Source organism: Bubalus kerabau, chromosome 1 (assembly GCF_029407905.1).
Source record: "Bubalus kerabau isolate K-KA32 ecotype Philippines breed swamp buffalo chromosome 1, PCC_UOA_SB_1v2, whole genome shotgun sequence".
NCBI lineage: Eukaryota > Metazoa > Chordata > Mammalia > Artiodactyla > Bovidae > Bubalus > Bubalus kerabau.
The window spans coordinates 276,107,816-276,124,668 of record NC_073624.1 but is presented as its reverse complement, the minus strand read 5'-3'; the positions used below and the strand labels follow the sequence as shown (position 1 = coordinate 276,124,668).

The window sequence follows — 16,853 nt, the reverse complement described above, 5'->3', positions numbered from 1 at the left end:
GGCTAGATGCAGTTTCTCGCTCACTCACGGGGCTGTCTGCTGGCTCTGTTCCTCGCCACTTGTAGCTCTGAGGTGCCAGTCCCTTGCATGCTCCTGGCTGGAAGTCTCCCTCTGCTCCGTGCCGTGGGCGCCTTTCCAGTGAGAATCTCACAGCGTGCCACCTCGCTTCGGGAGGGGGCAGCAGTCCTAAGGAGGAGGGCGCAGCCTTTTACAGTGGAAGCGCAGACGCAGCAGCCGTCGCTTTTTCTGTGTTCAGCTCCGTAGATGCACGGAACTTGGTCCAGCACTCTCCCCGGGAGAGGAACACACAGAGCAGGCGTGCTAGGCGGTGTGCCTTGGAGCCGGGGCAGAAGTGGCCTGCCCCAAAGATGATGCCACATCCAACCGATGGGCCCACGGTAAACCGTGATAGGAACTTTCCAAATGTTTGCGGTGCTAGAGTCAGCCTTCGGAAGTACTGGTTTGGAGGCATTGAGCCTGGTCCCCTTTAGGCATCAAGCTGGTTGCTGAGTGCTGGGCCACGCTCACCCGAGCCCGAGGAGAGCAAGCACACAGGTTTTCAGGAATGGCTGAAGTTTGGGCTCCTGTCTGGGGTCATGGGACACAGCGAAGATGAACAGCCCTTTATTAGCAAGATGCTCTAAACTCAGAGAACCAGAAGGTGACAGTCACTCAGCCGTGTCTGACTCTGACCCCATGGCCTATTCAGTCCATGGGATTCTCTCCAGGCCAGGATACGGGTAGCCTATCCCTTCTCCAGAAGATCTTGCCAACCCAGGGGTAGAACCCGGGTCTCCTGCATTGCAGGTGGATTCTTTACCAACTGAGCCCCAAGGGAAGCCAGGAGAACTGGAAGGCCCCGAGATTCTTCACTATGTGGTGTGAGGCTGGGATTGGTGCTTTGCAGATCATTGAGGTGATTGATTTATACAGTTTCCATTTGACCATGGAATGGGCAGTTGTGCTTGTTTTAATGGTCCCAGTACCCCTACTCCCAGCCCGACTCCAGATGTACAATTTCAGCAGTAAACTGAATAAAGGGATATGAATTTGGGTTACGTGACAAATGTTTAAGATGAGATGAATTTCTCATTTTAATCTGACAAATTTTATTTTTAAAATCCATATCTTTTTTTTTAAATTGAAGCATAGTTGATATTACAATGTTGTGTTAGTTTCTGGTGTATAGCAAAGTGATCCAGTTTTATATATAAATATATACATATATGTTCATTTACTTATTTATAAATATATATATCATTTATTTATTTATATATATAAATGTTCACTATTTTTTCTAAGGAAAGCAACATAAGAATGTACATATAAATTTTAACTAAAATAGGGTTGATTATAAAGTGATTTCTCTAGAACCACAGAAATTAATTCTACCTACCTCCTGACAAAAGCTGGGCACATTTTAAGTTTTTACCTCTATCTGTCCTCAGTCTTGCTCATCATTGATCCCAAGAGACTTTTCCCTATAAATTTATTTGTGTGACTATTACATTTTTCAATTTCTGTGGGTTTTTTTGGTGTGTGTTTTTAGTGCTTGTCTCTGCTTTTTTGTGACCAGTAATCTCATATTACTTTGTATCTTCAAATATTACTAATAATTAACAATCACTATTTGTAAGTGGTATAAAGGCACCCTCTATTTGTTAGCCAAGGGGTGTGGGAGTTTCTTAACCTGGAGCATGACGTGGGATAAAGCCACAGTCCCACTGTTTTTAAACCTTGAATAAAAGATTGAGTTATGCTGGTATATGGGAAAGGTTTTTATGCATGGTGGTGTTATTTTTGTTTTGTAGTGTGGTAACTAAGGAACCCGTGTGTAATCCTGACTTCTCAAGGCACACCCTCTCAGGCTGGCACGAAGGGTTAACAGGTTATTTCACAGGTTCAGGGCAGAGGCTGCGCTCACATGACATGCTTCTCGTCTTGGCTTGTCAGCCCAAGGGTTGGAGTGTGATAGTCCGACTGCACCATAAGGGGTCTGCCATGTTACCACTGTCGTAGAGCTTGTCTGGTGATAGAGAGAGGTGGGGAAGTGATGGAAGAGTCTGGTGGGGAAGGGCGGTCTTTATTTTAGATAACTAAGTGCATTGTATGCTCTTAATCCGCAGAACAATGGAGCTCATCCAGTAGCTAAGGCTAATTGCTCCTCTTTGCGAACTGGTGAGAGAATTCTCCAGTTCTTGCCTGGACAGAGCTTATCATGTGTTGGTGTTATTCCAATGTGCCCCAGTGATTTTTATGTCTGGACCAATGGGATTTCTCATATATACATACATATATATATATATATATGTATATATATATATGAAAAACCTGCAGTGACTCTAAGAAGCTCCCCCACTAAAACAAGCATTTAATCTTGCCTTGAGCTCACTGTATCTTATAGCGTCGTCAGTAGAATCGGCTACTGCGTGTGGCAAAATCAAGTACGTGAGGCTTGTAGTAAGCTCACCCCAGCTCAGAAACCAATAGATGAGCAGCGTGAATATCCATGTGTCACTGTTTCACACCACCCCTCATGAATAAGATATAAACCATCTCAAGAACCCGCAGTTTTTCTAATGAATCGGAATCACCTACGTGCACTGTGCTTGTGCCATGCACACTTGCAGTTGGAGGTGCACAGGAAGGACACCGTTTCCTGGATCAAACCACAGAGTGCAAATACTACACCCTAAATAACACTAGTTACTGTAAATGTCGGTGGAGGGAGTTTTTCCTACTTTGATTTAATGAACGCCTACGGCAAAGCCAGCTGTTAGCACTTCTTAACTGCCTGTCAGAGCGAATGGGAAGACGGGGAGGGCTGAAAACGTCTCTCCTGTATCTACTTTGGTCTAAGACTTAAAGAGAGTTTTCAACAGGTGTTAAAGAGCGACACTAGGGTCCCTTCCGGCTTGATGTCCTTTGGCTGGTGACTTGATCGGTTCTCCTCCAGGGTGTGGGCCTGGAGTTACACAAGGAGATGGTAGGGAAGTCAGTCTTGAATTTTTGCCACTTGAATCCTCTCAACTACAAAGTCAGCATGTTAATTTTCTGGGTTCCCCCTGTGAGGGACAGTAAGAACGAAGGGGAGAGAGAAGGCACACGGAACACAGAGGGTATCACCAAACTAACTGAGCCATGTGCATTTGGATTGATAGCATCTGCTTTTTCTGAACAAAGGAAACAGTCGAAGCAGACGCACAGGGAGGGGGTATGCGGCACCCACCGCTGTAATCGTCGTCATTTCTAGGATGCATTCGTAAACACAGGTGACTGTTAAGGGTCTTACTGCCTTGGAAATCCCTTTGACATTATGCTGGGTGCACTGAGGGGAGATAATCTTCCAAACACAAGGAAAGTTTACAGTCTGATTATCTTGAAAAGGAGAAGAAAGTTTCTTCCTCACATGATTTATAACTTGAAACATGTTGTCATGTTTTGGTAAGCCCACTTTATTAATTCCATCCTTCTCTGTGGCAAGTCTTTAAAAAATACATGTACCATTGCAACACGGCACTTTCTCAATAGCATATTGTACTTATAATGGCCTGATGGAAGTTGCTGGGCTCGGTTTAGTCATATAGAATGTGGAGCCAAGTTCGGAGTAAAACCTCTAATTGAATTACCTGCGAAACACTGACAGACAGGCTTTCAGGACAGACAAAGCTTTGCTTTCCCCAGCAGAAGTGGGTCATGTTTAAGTTGGCCTTGTAGCTGCCGCTTATTGGTTTTTACCAGCACTTTCACCTTGGGCTCCAGGGGTTTGTGGGCCCTTTTCCTGCAGTAGAGGAAAGGGTAGCCCGGGGACTCAAGCTTTATCTTCTTGTTTTAGAGAAAACTGATGACAGAGCAAGCTAAACGGCAGAGACTTTGAAATAAGAATCCAAAGTATTTTCCTGCAGATTACGAGTGTTCTTGCATGATTCTTCATCTCATGGAAAGGAAAAGATAGGCATAGGAAAGCAGCCCTTGTCTCTAGCCATCATGTCCATCTGAGAAGTATCTCTGTTTCACCTTCTGGGAAGAATTCAGAGTACGTTCCCCTTGTTCAGGAAAGAATTTACTGTAGACACTTTGCATTTGAAAACGAAGAGTAATCTGGTCGTGTTCTCTTTCTCCCTCGCTCTCTCTTTTTGTCTCTCCCACAGCCTCTGCAATCCCAGATAACGGAAGGCGGTCCTGTCTAAAGCTCAAAGTCTTTGTGCGGCCAACAAGTAAGTTCCCGCGAATGAGCGTCTTTGAGGGTGGCTTCACTGCGCATGCTCTATTGTGTGGTCTGGTTCACGGCGGTAAAACTGTTTTTTACTGTAAATCCTGTGTGGTATCTGTTTTGTATATCAACCTCCATGTTTTAGTTTCCATCATATTTTTTCTCATCGTTGTTTTTTTTTTTTTTCATGATGCTTTTAAGTACACAGCAGTTGCTAACTTGTTGTTTCTCAGACTGTTGTACGTGCACAGCAAATGGGAACAATTCTGGCATTTGGATACATGCCACTGATTGTAAACCAATCTCTCCGTAAATAAGAGGAAAAATTAGAAAGAAAGAAAAAAAAAAGAAAAAAGAAACGGGAGTTAAAGGGTGTCTTCACTAACATATTTGGCTGTTATCTCTATTTTTGTTATAGATAGCTGTATGAAAACTATAGGTGTTCATGATCGTGTTTTCGATGTTAACGACAAAGTAGAAAATTCATTAGAACCAGCAGGTTAGTATGCTTAGAGACTCTCTTTTAACAAGTGCATCTCTCTGTGCCTCCGTACTTTTTTTCCTTCCTTCCTCCCTGCATGTTTGCATGTTGTAGCTGCCCTGCTTTTGCTCATTGCTAGCGATGCTAATGTTCCTTATTTCTACCTCATTCCTCCAGTATCTCTGTGTAATTAATGCATGTTAGACAAATTATGACTTTGCTTTTCTCTCGACGTGGGTTGGATATAACGCAGCATCCTAGGGTAGAAGCCCCATCAGAATGCTAGAGTCTCACTTCTTTGTACCATACCCTCTGAGCATGCTGGTGAATCACTGTGACTATTAATGGACCTGTTTTCGTATAATACAAAGAAAATTTCTACTGTATGCGCTTATAAAAATTTCATATTAGATCCCAATCTTCAGATAAAAGTAATCAGACTGTTGCACAAAATAGCAACTAATTCAGCCTCTTTAGTTTTCTCTAGAAATTCACAGGCATCATTGAACTGCTCTGAAGGACTTCGTTTTATTTCGAATATTATCTGTGCCGTTGCCAATAGAAGTAGGCCCGAGAAGGATAATCACGTTGCCTCCTAACACCACAAATTCACGCACCCGCTGCTCCCACGAATGTATCCGCAGTAGTCTGTCGCGCCAAATGTGATCCTTGATTACCGAGGCAAGACAAGTATTAAGGATAAATAAACTTTTCTACTACTTTTGTCTTCCACTCGTCCAAACTTCCCCGTCACTATGGAGAAAAATAAAATCCACTAAAAGAATCACTGAAGCCTTTGCACTGCAGCTTACTGTGGATAATGTAAATCTGTAAACTCTCCATTTATTGGGTTATGAGTTCAACCCAGCTCTTTACTGCGTTAGATTGTGAGGTGGGGGTCGGGGAGCCCTTGAGTCTGTCTTCACTGAGGCGTGCGCCTCAGAGCCCCTGTAACCCGCCTACCTGTGGTTGCCTTTCCTCACCCAACTTGCTCGAGGTCTTCGCTCGTGTCCTTACCCATCTCCTGGGACTACCTCAAAGCTTAAGTCAAAGTCGCTCAGCGGTGTCTGACTCTTTGCGACCCCATGGACTATATAGTCCCTGGGATTCTCCAGGCCAGAATACTGGAGTGGGTAGCCTTTCCCTTCTCCAGGGAAACTTCCGGATCCAGGGATCGAACCAGGATCCCTGCAGGCGGAGTCTTTACCAACTGAGCTACCAGAGAAGCCCTCAAAGTTGGAGGACAAAATTATTTCCTCTTCCCAGAAAGGTGTAAGCCCCCTCTTAACATAACAGACTTACCCCCCCACCCCCCCACCCCCCGCCACCTATTTGCAGTGGGACTTACCCTTCTGATGGCCTTGGACATGAAGCGAGATGTGACACCTGCTTTACCCTTTGAGTACTGTTGCTGGGACACATGGTCAGCGGGCCTTAGGGAAACGTACCCCGAAGAGACGTGGTGCCTCTGGACACACAAGAGCTTCCGCGTTGTAACTGATAGGAAGAGTCAGGCTTTCTCTCCAGGCATTTCTGTTTCTCAAAGGCAGGCCTCTTGTGCAAAGGAGAGGCGTGTACAATAAGCTCTCAGAGGCCTTAGCGGCTCCCCAGGGATCCATTAGCTGCCTTAGAAAAGTTGCAAGGAACGAGTGCTGACAGGGAGACATTTTAATTGTGTCCTGGAAATCTGGGAGCATTCCTGTGGCTTTTCAAGGTGCCAGACCCCTCCCAGGCTCGAGGCCGTGGGCCATGGTAGGACCTGAGAGTGAGCGGAGGTCTCTTTTAAGGACCCCAGAGTCTACAGTCTTCCTTTGGTAACTGAGCTCGTTATACCCAGATCCAGGGGTGATATTTGTATTTCTCAACTCCCATTCCTAAACATAGGACTCTCTTACCATTGCTTGACAGAGATGTCCACGCAGAGAACTTGATCATCAGGGCTTTGTTCACAAGTCGCGTGGAAGCTAACCGGTGGCGTTGGGCATGTTACAGACGTAACTTACCCTGAATTAAGTTTTTCTGATGCACGCTGGTGCATACTGTAGGCAGAGCTTTCCAGTAATCTTTTTTCGAGGTAAATCCCACTGCCCACCGACTGTTTAGAAATATAACAGATTGTATGTTTTTTTCTTTTTTATTGGTAATAAAGAGGCACACGGAGGACCATTTCGACATTAGGAAAATTACCTTTGAATTCAACTAATGATAAAAGTGCAGGATCCTAAGATGCATTCATATGTGAACATATTTCACGGTCTTTGGGGGAACAGGCTGTGTTTTCATTGGGCATTTAAATCCATAACAGCCCCCAAAATCTAAGTACTCATAGCTGATACAAGTTTGCAAACCTTGAACAGACTGTGGTCAGACCCTGTTGTTGGGGATGGATGTGCAGGTGTACATGTAGGAAAAGCTCCTTGAGGCAGTGAGGACCATATTTACGGGCGTTCTGGTGAGCATCTTCACTAAAAAAGAGACAAGGTTGCGCTATGATCCCTGGCTATATGAATACAGTAACAGCCTCGCTGCTTCCCCAGGTTCCTTAGGAAGTTCAGGCTTGCAGCTCCGCCGCATGGTGTTGGATGGTTGCGTGTAGACCAGACTATGAAACCGGCAAGGCTGCATCCGGCTGCATGCTCTCAGCAGTGCGCACTAATTCACCTGTCTTCGGAATGTGCTCCTCTGTTTGCTTGCTTGCACACTCTGCCTGCCAGTTTCCTGTCATCAGGGATACAGGATGATCTCAGGGCAGAAATACGCCACGTAACATGCTCCGAAACCTCGCCAGTGTTCTCTGTGAACCACCGAAACCCTCGTGGTGTGGAATCCTGTAGCCAGGAGGCGAGACTTGATTTGGCTTCCAAAGAGAAGTGTTTTCTTCCTCCAAGCCACGTTTGCTGTTACCAGTTTTAGAAATTCTCTTGTGTTTAGGTGCAGTCTCTACTGGGCTAGGTTTTGCTTGTGACTTCCTCTTTAGAATTCTGAAATTTGCTCAGACTTAACCCAAATGACAGCCTGGCTTTCATCTTGCTTCTTGGAGGCCACGGGATCGCCCAGCACCGAGGCCCTGTTTAATCACAGGTTGCTCGTAGAATCCCAAGCCAGGACTAGTGTGTTACGGTGAGAAGAGACAAGCCCTAATGCCCTAAGGGGACTGAGGTTTTTTTTTTTTTTTCCCCTTCGAGGCCAAGATGGTCCTTTACTGGTTGATGGCTTAGAAAAAGATTAGGCTTGAAAAGCACATTTGGCCTTGTGGCTCCTCTCATGTGAGAAAACAGTTTTCCTCTCAAAGGTCTGCAAGGGTCGGTCCCCTGTCTGTGCTGTGGGGGCTGAGAGCATGGCCAGCCCTCGCTGAGCTCCCTGACCTGGTGGGGACGGTGGGCCCCCTTCAAGCTCACTGAGCGTCTTCCTGTTACTTGGGGCCCTTTCATCAGTGCACGACCCAATTTTACAAGGAAGGGGATTGGGTAGTAGGTTAGTGAAAATAAGACGGAGAGGAACCCAATGGCTGCTGTAATTTCAGGTGTATCAGTACAAGTGGTATTTCAAAATGAATCCTTAGAATCCTCAGGGTTTATGGTTCTTTCATAGTTAAGCCCGAAGTCCTCTGTTATTCCGAATAACAACGGATTGGTACTCTTACAACAGCGATTTGGATTTTCTTTTCAGGGCTATTCAAGGGCTATTCAAGGTATTTACACGTACCTCCTAACTCCAGATTTAGTGAATCTGCAAGGCTAAGAGCAGGGTAGAAAGTCTACAAGTCTTTGACTACGTCATGCGGGGGCTTTCTTTTCCCCTCTGCATCCATTTAACTCCCCATTCTTGCTTCCTAACCTTTTCTAGTCTCAGCTAGTAGGTATTCCACGCAGCTTTGCTCAGGTCCAGGAGAGGAGAGCAAATTTGACACAAGGATGCAGCATTTTCTACACGTGGGGACAGGCTAACATGATAAGAGCAGAAGCCTCAGCGCTGAGAAGACACGTTCCTAAGTTGATGGAGGGAGAGAAAGTAATGAACAGAAACAGCCCACGAGCACCCAGCTCAAGTAGAAGCCAGCCTGAGCCTAAAAGGCAGTCGCTTTAGGACAAATAACAAGGGGGTGTGCTCTACCTGGTAAAGAAGAGGCATGTGACATGATGTGAAAACAGAGAGGCATTTAAGACAGTGACTCCATCGAGGGGTTGGAGCTGGGGTTTAGGGATGATCTTTTGAGGTCTGCAGAGTTGGGAACCACCGGGAGAGTCTCACTTGTTGCCGTTCTCTCTGACCGACCACTGAGTGAACCCACCCTGCCAATCCCTAAGCTCCGACAGGAAGCCCCACAGATGCTAAAATGAAATCTACCAGAGAACCCCGCTGGTGGCCCCAGTGGAGTTCAGGGATCACGGCCAGGTGGGAGGAGGGAGGCGGACAACATGAGAGTGTAGTGAGGCCCACGTTTGGGTGCTAAGTGCTGCAGAGCCCGTCTCCTAGTCAAGTCTGCTAATCATGCCACTCTGGAAGGCTGTCCAGAGTCAGAGGCTGTCTTCCAGAACACTTGATGGCTAAATAAAAGAAGCTTACTTCACTTAATCCATTTTATTTAGGGGAAAATTTGCATCCACGTTGATGATTTATGTGCCCAGCTTCAGCCTGATAAAAATAGTCAAGTTCAAGTCATTTAATCCTGAAGATACAGGGTCTGTAATAGAAATAGCACCATAATTGATTCTAATGGTAGGCAAGCCAGCGGGCACCGATTTATTTAGGCTCGGAGAGCATCACATATCGTTGAGTTAAAATGCTCCTTTATCATTTAATTCTTCATCTTTGAAAATGCATCTAGACATCCAGCAACCAGGCATTCAACACTAATCCTATGAAACCGCTAAAAAGAGGGAAAGAGGCACCCCGCTCCGGTTAACCACTAATACGCCAGCATTAACTGCGTCCCGCCACGCCCGCCCCCGCGCGGTTACTTGCTTCTCCCTGGCTTCTTGGGTTTAGAAGGCCCACTCAGACGTCAGGTTTGCGCATGGTGTGTTTGACTGCCAGTGGATCAAAGCAGCTCACGGGCCAGAGGTTACAGCGCATGCACGTTTTTCTCCGCCTCAGTTTTTAAGGAAACCGTTCATGTTGCCGAGAAAGTCCCATTTTCTCTGCCTCTCCTTTTGTTTGCTGTAAATAATGAGTGATTATGCAGACATGAAAGTCAATGGTGGCACAAGGTTCATTACCCTACTTTGCAGAGGGTGGCGAGGTCTGCGAACAGCAGGCTGCTGCAAGAGAGAGCGAGCGTTATTAAGGATGTGAAATCTCACTGGAACGTGTGCTTTCTGTTTGAACAGATGACACCGTCCATGAGTCAGCCGAGCCATCCCGCGGCGAGAACGCGGCACAAACACCAAGGATACCCAGCCGCCTTTTGGCGATCCTGCTGTTCCTCCTGGCGATGCTTTTGACATTATAGCACAGTCTCCTCCCGTCACCTGTCACCGAGAACATCAGGGTCTTGGAACGCCAGAGATCCACCTAACTGCTCATCCTAAGAAGGGACTTGATATTGGTTTTTTCTTGGCAGATGTCAGATTTTGTTTTGTTTTGTTTTCTTTCTTTCAGCCTGAATTCTAAGCAACAACTCGGGGCTTGCGGGGGTGGGTGGTGGTGTGCTAAAGTAGTTCCTGCCTCCCTCACCCCCACCCTGGCCCCGGCCCCTGCCCTCTCTCACCCTCTTCCAAATTACACGGACTCCAGACGAACATGCCAGATTGTCGGAGGGACCCCAGTGGGCGTCCGCTCCTGTGCGTTCTCCTGCGAGCACTCCCCTCCACCGGCCCGCTGTCCGTGCTGCGCGGACCGAAGGACGGAGGCAGAGGCCGCCGGGGGTGGGGAGGCCCGGAGGGTGTTCCCCTGGCCCAAGATGTTCATGCCTTCTCATTCGGGACTGTATGACGCAGGGCACCGTGTCAGCGTGTCAAGTCCAGAGGGGAGGTATTAAGGACAGAGATCAGATTACACCGTTTCCTCTAGGAGAGCGTACACGCACAGGCTTCTCAAAGGTTGAGACACTGGTTTTTTTGTTTTTGTTTTTTTTCCTTTACAGACGACTGTCTTAAACCATCCTTGGCAGCAAAATTTGTGCTCCGTAAAAGAAGCCTTTGGTCTGGGAGGCGGGTCGGGGCCGGAATGCTAGCACAGAGCCAGCGCGAAAGCAGAAAGCTAGGCTGGGTGGGGGACATGTGCGTGTGACGAGTGCCTCTAATTTTTTTGGTGACTGGGCAATGCACACCAGATCATTTTGTTTTGTTTTGTTTTGTTTTCTTTGAATACAGATCACCATGGTGCTACAACCTTTTTTTTTTTTTTAAGAACCTGAAAGAGGCATTTTTACGAATAAAGTGACCTTCCCCGAGGCTGAGAAGCCAGGGTCGATGAGTATATTACCGAATACCTTTGGATACTCCTCTGGGGGACCACGTGTACCAAGGAAAGGCTGTCAGGGGCCAGAGGGGACGGAATTTGGCTTTGCTGGAGCGCCAGTGTGGTGTGGCCTTCCCCCGACTCCCACCCCAGTGCCCACGGCTCGGCACTCCATGACTTTGGAGCCCCCCCTGCTCCCGGGAGAGTCAGTCTGTACTACTTGGGAGGGCTAAAGGGAAATTTGGAATAAAGATTCCAAACTGTGGAAAGAGAAAATTCAAGAGTTGATTTTATATCCTTTCCCTTTCTGACACAGCCTGAAGCCTAGGGGGAACATGTGTTTATCTGTGGGAGATAAACAGGATGGAGTCCCAAAGACTTTAACAAAATATTTTTTTAAAAATCCACTAGAATAGAAAATACATTATTTAGATATACTTTATGCTGAGAGTGAGTATATATGCTTGTCCTATTTAAACTTGTGAGAAAAAAAAGTGGTATCCCTTGATACATTTAGAAATATGGGGGGTTATCTTGTTTCATTGTCGGGGTGGGGCGAGAGGATAGTAAATGGGCCAACCAGGATGTTACCAGGAAATGCAAGCCTTGGGGGTTTCTACTGCAGAGGGTGTCACGAACTTTGAACTCCAAAAGCCGAGACAGGGAAGTGTCAGATCCATGGAAAAGAAATCAAGCCTTTTTTTTTTTTTTTTTTTTGCTATGGCAGGACATGTCAATAGAAACCATGCCTTTCAAAACAAAACCAATAAAATGCAAGGATCATATAAGATGTGAAAAATTGGAAGCATTCCAGCACAATAAGGATTTTTTAAAAATTTTTTGTTTTTAATGTACATGTTAAAAAAAGGGGGGGGTCATATTATGGACAGACTTTATGAATGGGAATTTGCTAAAGAACTGTTCGTAGTTCTCAATTACAGAAATACGTGAATGAAAGGCAGCTGTAAAGGTACGGCACCCTGGAGAGTTGTACACACATTGGAATATACTCTGGGCTCACCCAATCCATTTGGAGCAGATGTTCAGGCTCAGTCTGCTCACACATGGAACCGTGTGAGTAGGACTTGGAACCATGTGATTGCGGTTGCCAGCCTCGCAGATGGAATCAGTCCTGTTCCCCCAGACACCAGGAACGTCTCTGGAGTGGCAGAGTCTTATCACAGAGAGCAGCCATCATTTCACTGAAACAAAAGTTCACAGCATTGGATTATCATTATTATTTTTGCATTAACTATTTATATACTCGGAACTCTCAGTAATACTCAGTAATATTTCTTTTCTTATTAATAGTTACAGGCTTGTTGGTCCTGTGGGATTTGGGTAAGGGGGAACAAAAAAAGATACCTTCTAAAATGGATCAATAGTCAGAACCAAAATTATACTGCATGCTGTATAACTGCAAGGAAATCAAATGATCCTGTAATGATTCCAGTTTAGTCATAACTACATTAGCAGTGCTAATTTCATTTTAGAAATGGTGACTTGTGTGGTTTTTCTAGCATTTGTCTCTAACAAATGATGAAATAATTACTCATGGCCCTCTCTGCCATTGTCTTTCATTTTTCACAGTGAAATTAGACCCCTTTACTTCACCATTGTGCCACGACAAATGAAATGTAAAAGGAAAAAAAAAAGCAAGACTACCCACACCAGTAGAAAACGTGCTTCTCTACCTATAAGTGACGTAATTGTAGGTAGCGCTTGCCATAGAGTTTTCGGGATGATTGGTATCAGACAGTTTTCATTTTGTCCAAAAAGTGCTGGTGGCCTTTTGTGATGATGTTACAACCCTCAGGGGGCTTTAGGAGGATGTCGACACAACTTTGTAGCAGCTTTTAATTTCAAAACCAATTCAGAATCTGAAGGGCAGCTTTCGCTGCCTCTCAGCCCCAGTTAGTCAAACCCCAGCGACCTCTGCCCCTGGTTGCCAAGGGCTTTGCAGCGTGAAGCAGGGAAATAAGGATCTGTCTGTTTAGTGGATACCGTGTATCCTTTAATAGACCAGGTAACAGTCCGTGTTAGTTTAGACTATTGCTTTGTACTGTACTTTCTTGGGTGGCAGAAGAAAGAAAAGTTAAACGTTAAAAAAGAAAAAAAAAAACTGCGTTCTTTAAATTCTGTATTATTAGCAACCTCTGTTGTATATAGTGTTTGATAATAAAGTATTAATTTGATTCTTATGTCTTTTGTAAGTGAGAACAATAGTCTTTCAGGATATAAAACATGCATTGAGGCTTTGAAACATCCAATGTATACGTGGCTGAGAAGAGTCACAAGCGGCCTGAGACGCTGCTCCATACAGGACTCACGTATGGTCATCGCCCTCCCGATCTTAAGACTCCACCATCCTGGGACCTGGAACAACATGACTTTTTTGATCAGTAGTTCGTCCTCTGAGTTTTCAAGGTCTGATGCTGGAGTCCTGTGGTGTTCCCCGCCCCCACCCCAGCATGTTGGTCTGAAAAGGTCTAGGGAATTCAGTCACGGTTCTGTACTTTGCCTCGGTTTCCTATTTGTGGGGGGAGGTTTTCATAGATGACTGTTTTCATTTTTCTCCAGGAAGAGGCTTGTCACTCTCACATGCAGCCGAAGCATGGCAGAGATTGCAAACCCGCTCCCTTGAAAAGGTCAGCTGGGGGCTCTTCCTCTCTGCGTCACCGGCCAAGGCAGAGCCGCACCCAACCTGCGGGTTTTCAGGGATTTTGTTATTCTCTGGTGCCTTAGCCACGGCAGCAGCCATTTTTATTAGTTTACCCAAAATTTAAAAACAAAAAGCAGTTTAAACTTCTTCCCTCCATTCATTGCTCCCAGAGCTGTGATTGCTGAATTTTTTTTTTCTTTTGGAAACCACCTCCACGAAAACCCTCGTTTGCCGACAACCCCCTTTTATTTCTTATCTTTATTTTATGTTTTGTCTCTTGTCTTCCTCCCGCGTTTTGCATTCGCGCAGAACCGTGAATGGGCAGGTCCGTCTCTGGTTTGGCATCACTGAGTTTTTCCCATGCGTCTGCCCCAGAGCTGCTCGGATGTCAGACAAATCTCCCTACAATGGGCTTGCCCCCATTGTCTGTACAGTGTAATAGATGCTGGCATGTTGGAGGTTACCCATGAGTCAAAATCCGCTTTCCATGCTTTACTCTTGACACCCCATTGAAGCCACTCATTGTGTGTGCGTCTGGGTGTGAAGTCCAGCTCCGTGTGGTCCTGTGCTTGTACTGCCTGCTCTGCAGTCCCTTTGCACTTACTCATCGAGTGCTGTTTTGAAATGCTGACATTATATAAACGTAAAAGAAAATGTAAAAAAAAAAAAGAAAAAACAATACAAAACACACACAGACAAACCCATAAGATCTGTATTTGTATATACACGTGTCCGTACAAGTATACCTAAATAAAAATTAAAGATTTTCATCATTTTAATTGGAGCCCTCCTTCTACTTCTTTGTTCCTTGAATGACGCCTTTATTTCAGGGGCTACTTGCACTCTGCTGAATTTTTTCAAAATCCTTGTGGATAGAAAAGATAATACGACATGCACAAGAGAAGGCCTGAGAAGGTCAAAGAATGCAGGGTTCAAAATGGCCAAATGTCTAGGCACATTCCAGTTATTCTGATGAGAAAATGGTGAGATTTCAGCCTTGTCTTAGTATGTGAGCCTTAAAATAGCCGCTATGACAAGCCCTGCATCCTAAAAACTGTTCAGTGCAAAAGCTAAATACAAACTTGTGTTCTTTTACTTTGCACCTGTTTTTTTTTCACCTCATCAAGAAAAAGACAAAAATAATCATTTTACAGCAAGTATCTGATACTTCCAAAAGAGAGAATGGCAGGAGTAATAATAATACTAATCACCTCTGTATAATCCTAAGCCACAATTCTCACTACCAAGGAAAAGTAACTTAACCACCATGTGACCCTGGGCAAGTCACACAGCATCCTTGTTTCCTTATATAGTAGATTTGTAGAAATGATCTGCTTAATTTTTAAAATATTGCCCTTGCTGGACACTGCCAAGCCCATTCTGCCTCAGACTGATAACGAGTTTTTTGTCTTTGATGATGACATTGCTATAAGCACCATCTGAGAATTTCAGCTGTAGAGGGGAGAAAGCATCAAATGTCTGACATAATGCACAACCTAATGCATTTCAAGACTTGGCTTTAATTATACCATGTTAACATTAAACTCATCGAAAGCTTTTTATTATACCTAATTATTTGACAGGGCACTAAACACTAATTATAACTTGCAGTAACCTTTTTTGCTAATGAAGAATGACAACGTTATAGAATGAGGAACAACTCATTAAAAAAAAAAAAAAAAAACCAGAAAAAAAGATGCACTGGACTACCTGTGTGAAATTTTCAAACCAGAACAGCATTACGTGGTCATTATCATCATCGCCATCATCATCAAAAGCATTGAAGTGATCATGACATTGTGCTCAGCGCTGCGCAGAATGACATTAATGTTTACAACCTGTACTTGTAAAGTTTACAGCATAAGGCAGACATTATGTGTCAACGTAACACAGTAATGATTTATAGAGAAAATAAAAAAAGTCAAGCATTTTTATTCTGCCTGAGTGAGAGGGGAGATAGATATTTTTATAAAATAAAAATGAGAGGAGAAAAAAATTAGACTAGGAAGCTTAAAGGAAATTATACATATAGTCAAAATGGGGTTAAGAGCGTCTTACAAAAGTAGAAAAACTTGATGAGTTGCACAACATTGTGGGCTTAGCAAGGACAGTGTAATGTGCAAGGAGTAAATTATCACAGCTACAAAGGTGACTCTGGAGAGGAGAAAACCTACGTATCTCTGATGCAAACCATGAGGAGGCTGGTCCAGAGAAATCACTATGGTGCCCCAAGAACGTAGGGAAAGTGATGAAGACAATTTCAGGTTCTGCTTTAGAGAATAATCATAGGTGTGTTCCAGGAGCCAAGACTGTATCTACATTGAATTGTGAGCTGCCCAGGAGTTCAGCCAAGATGATGCCTAAGTTTTCTCAGATTAGGCCAAAGGGATAGATAGACCATCCAAAAGTGGGATCTAAGCTCCTTTGAAAGTGACTGTGAGTCCCTGATTAAGGAGGCCAGTTCCTGATAGATAGTGCTGCACACGTAACAGGGAAGCAGGCAGGATCAGAGACAGGACATGAGCGGTGTGGCAAGGACCACACTTTGTTAGAGAAGCATGTGGAATGCTCGAGTCTCCTGAGCTGTCACACAAAAAGAATCAAAGGAGACCATGTGGCGGGTGAGGCACACACGTGTGTTTGAATCTCATGTCCCGGGGATGATGATCGGAGTCTTTCATCTCGTTACAGGAACGTGTACAACCTAGGTGCCATTAAGGGAGACCGAAATAACTTGATTAACTGCTCACTCACCATTCTAACAGTTTCTTAGGAACTGTTGGTGAAACGGTTTCTTGGAGATTGTTTGCAAAGCTTCGTTTCATATTCTGCTGATAACATAAACATACTTCAGGAAAGTGCTGGCAGAAATGCTGTGAAAAGCATGATGATTTTTGTACGGTCCCTCTGGAAAACAAGCGCTTCTGAAAATGATTATAAATAACTAATCAGGCCTATATTCTCTGTCAGGTTTTAGTTTGATACGTGCTGCTATATTAGTCGAGTCGTTCAGCAGTTAAATACGTATGTGCCTATTTTAAAGATGGAGTTGTAAGTACTGATGGACCCTGTTACCAGCAAATGTGCAATAATTA

The 16,853-nt window shown here is 44.7% G+C and overlaps 1 protein-coding gene across 6 annotated transcripts in view; it reads left to right on the top strand.

The window, feature by feature from the left end:
• The window catches only part of EFNA5 (ephrin A5), a 292,511-nt gene extending 277,109 nt beyond the window's left edge, over positions 1-15,402 (top strand). For 3 of the 6 annotated variants that reach the window (XM_055565803.1, XM_055565802.1, XM_055565807.1), the window contains exons 4-6: positions 4,152-4,217; positions 4,632-4,712; positions 5,172-5,447. In XM_055565803.1, coding sequence (XP_055421778.1) covers positions 4,152-4,217; positions 4,632-4,712; positions 5,172-5,293 — 269 coding nt within the window. In that variant the 3' untranslated portion in view covers positions 5,294-5,447. Of the gene's footprint in view, positions 1-4,151; positions 4,218-4,631; positions 4,713-5,171; positions 5,448-10,024 lie in introns of those variants that run through there. The other 3 variants (XM_055565799.1, XM_055565801.1, XM_055565800.1) reach the window with 3 other exon arrangements.
• Positions 15,403-16,853: the final 1,451 nt, after the last annotated feature.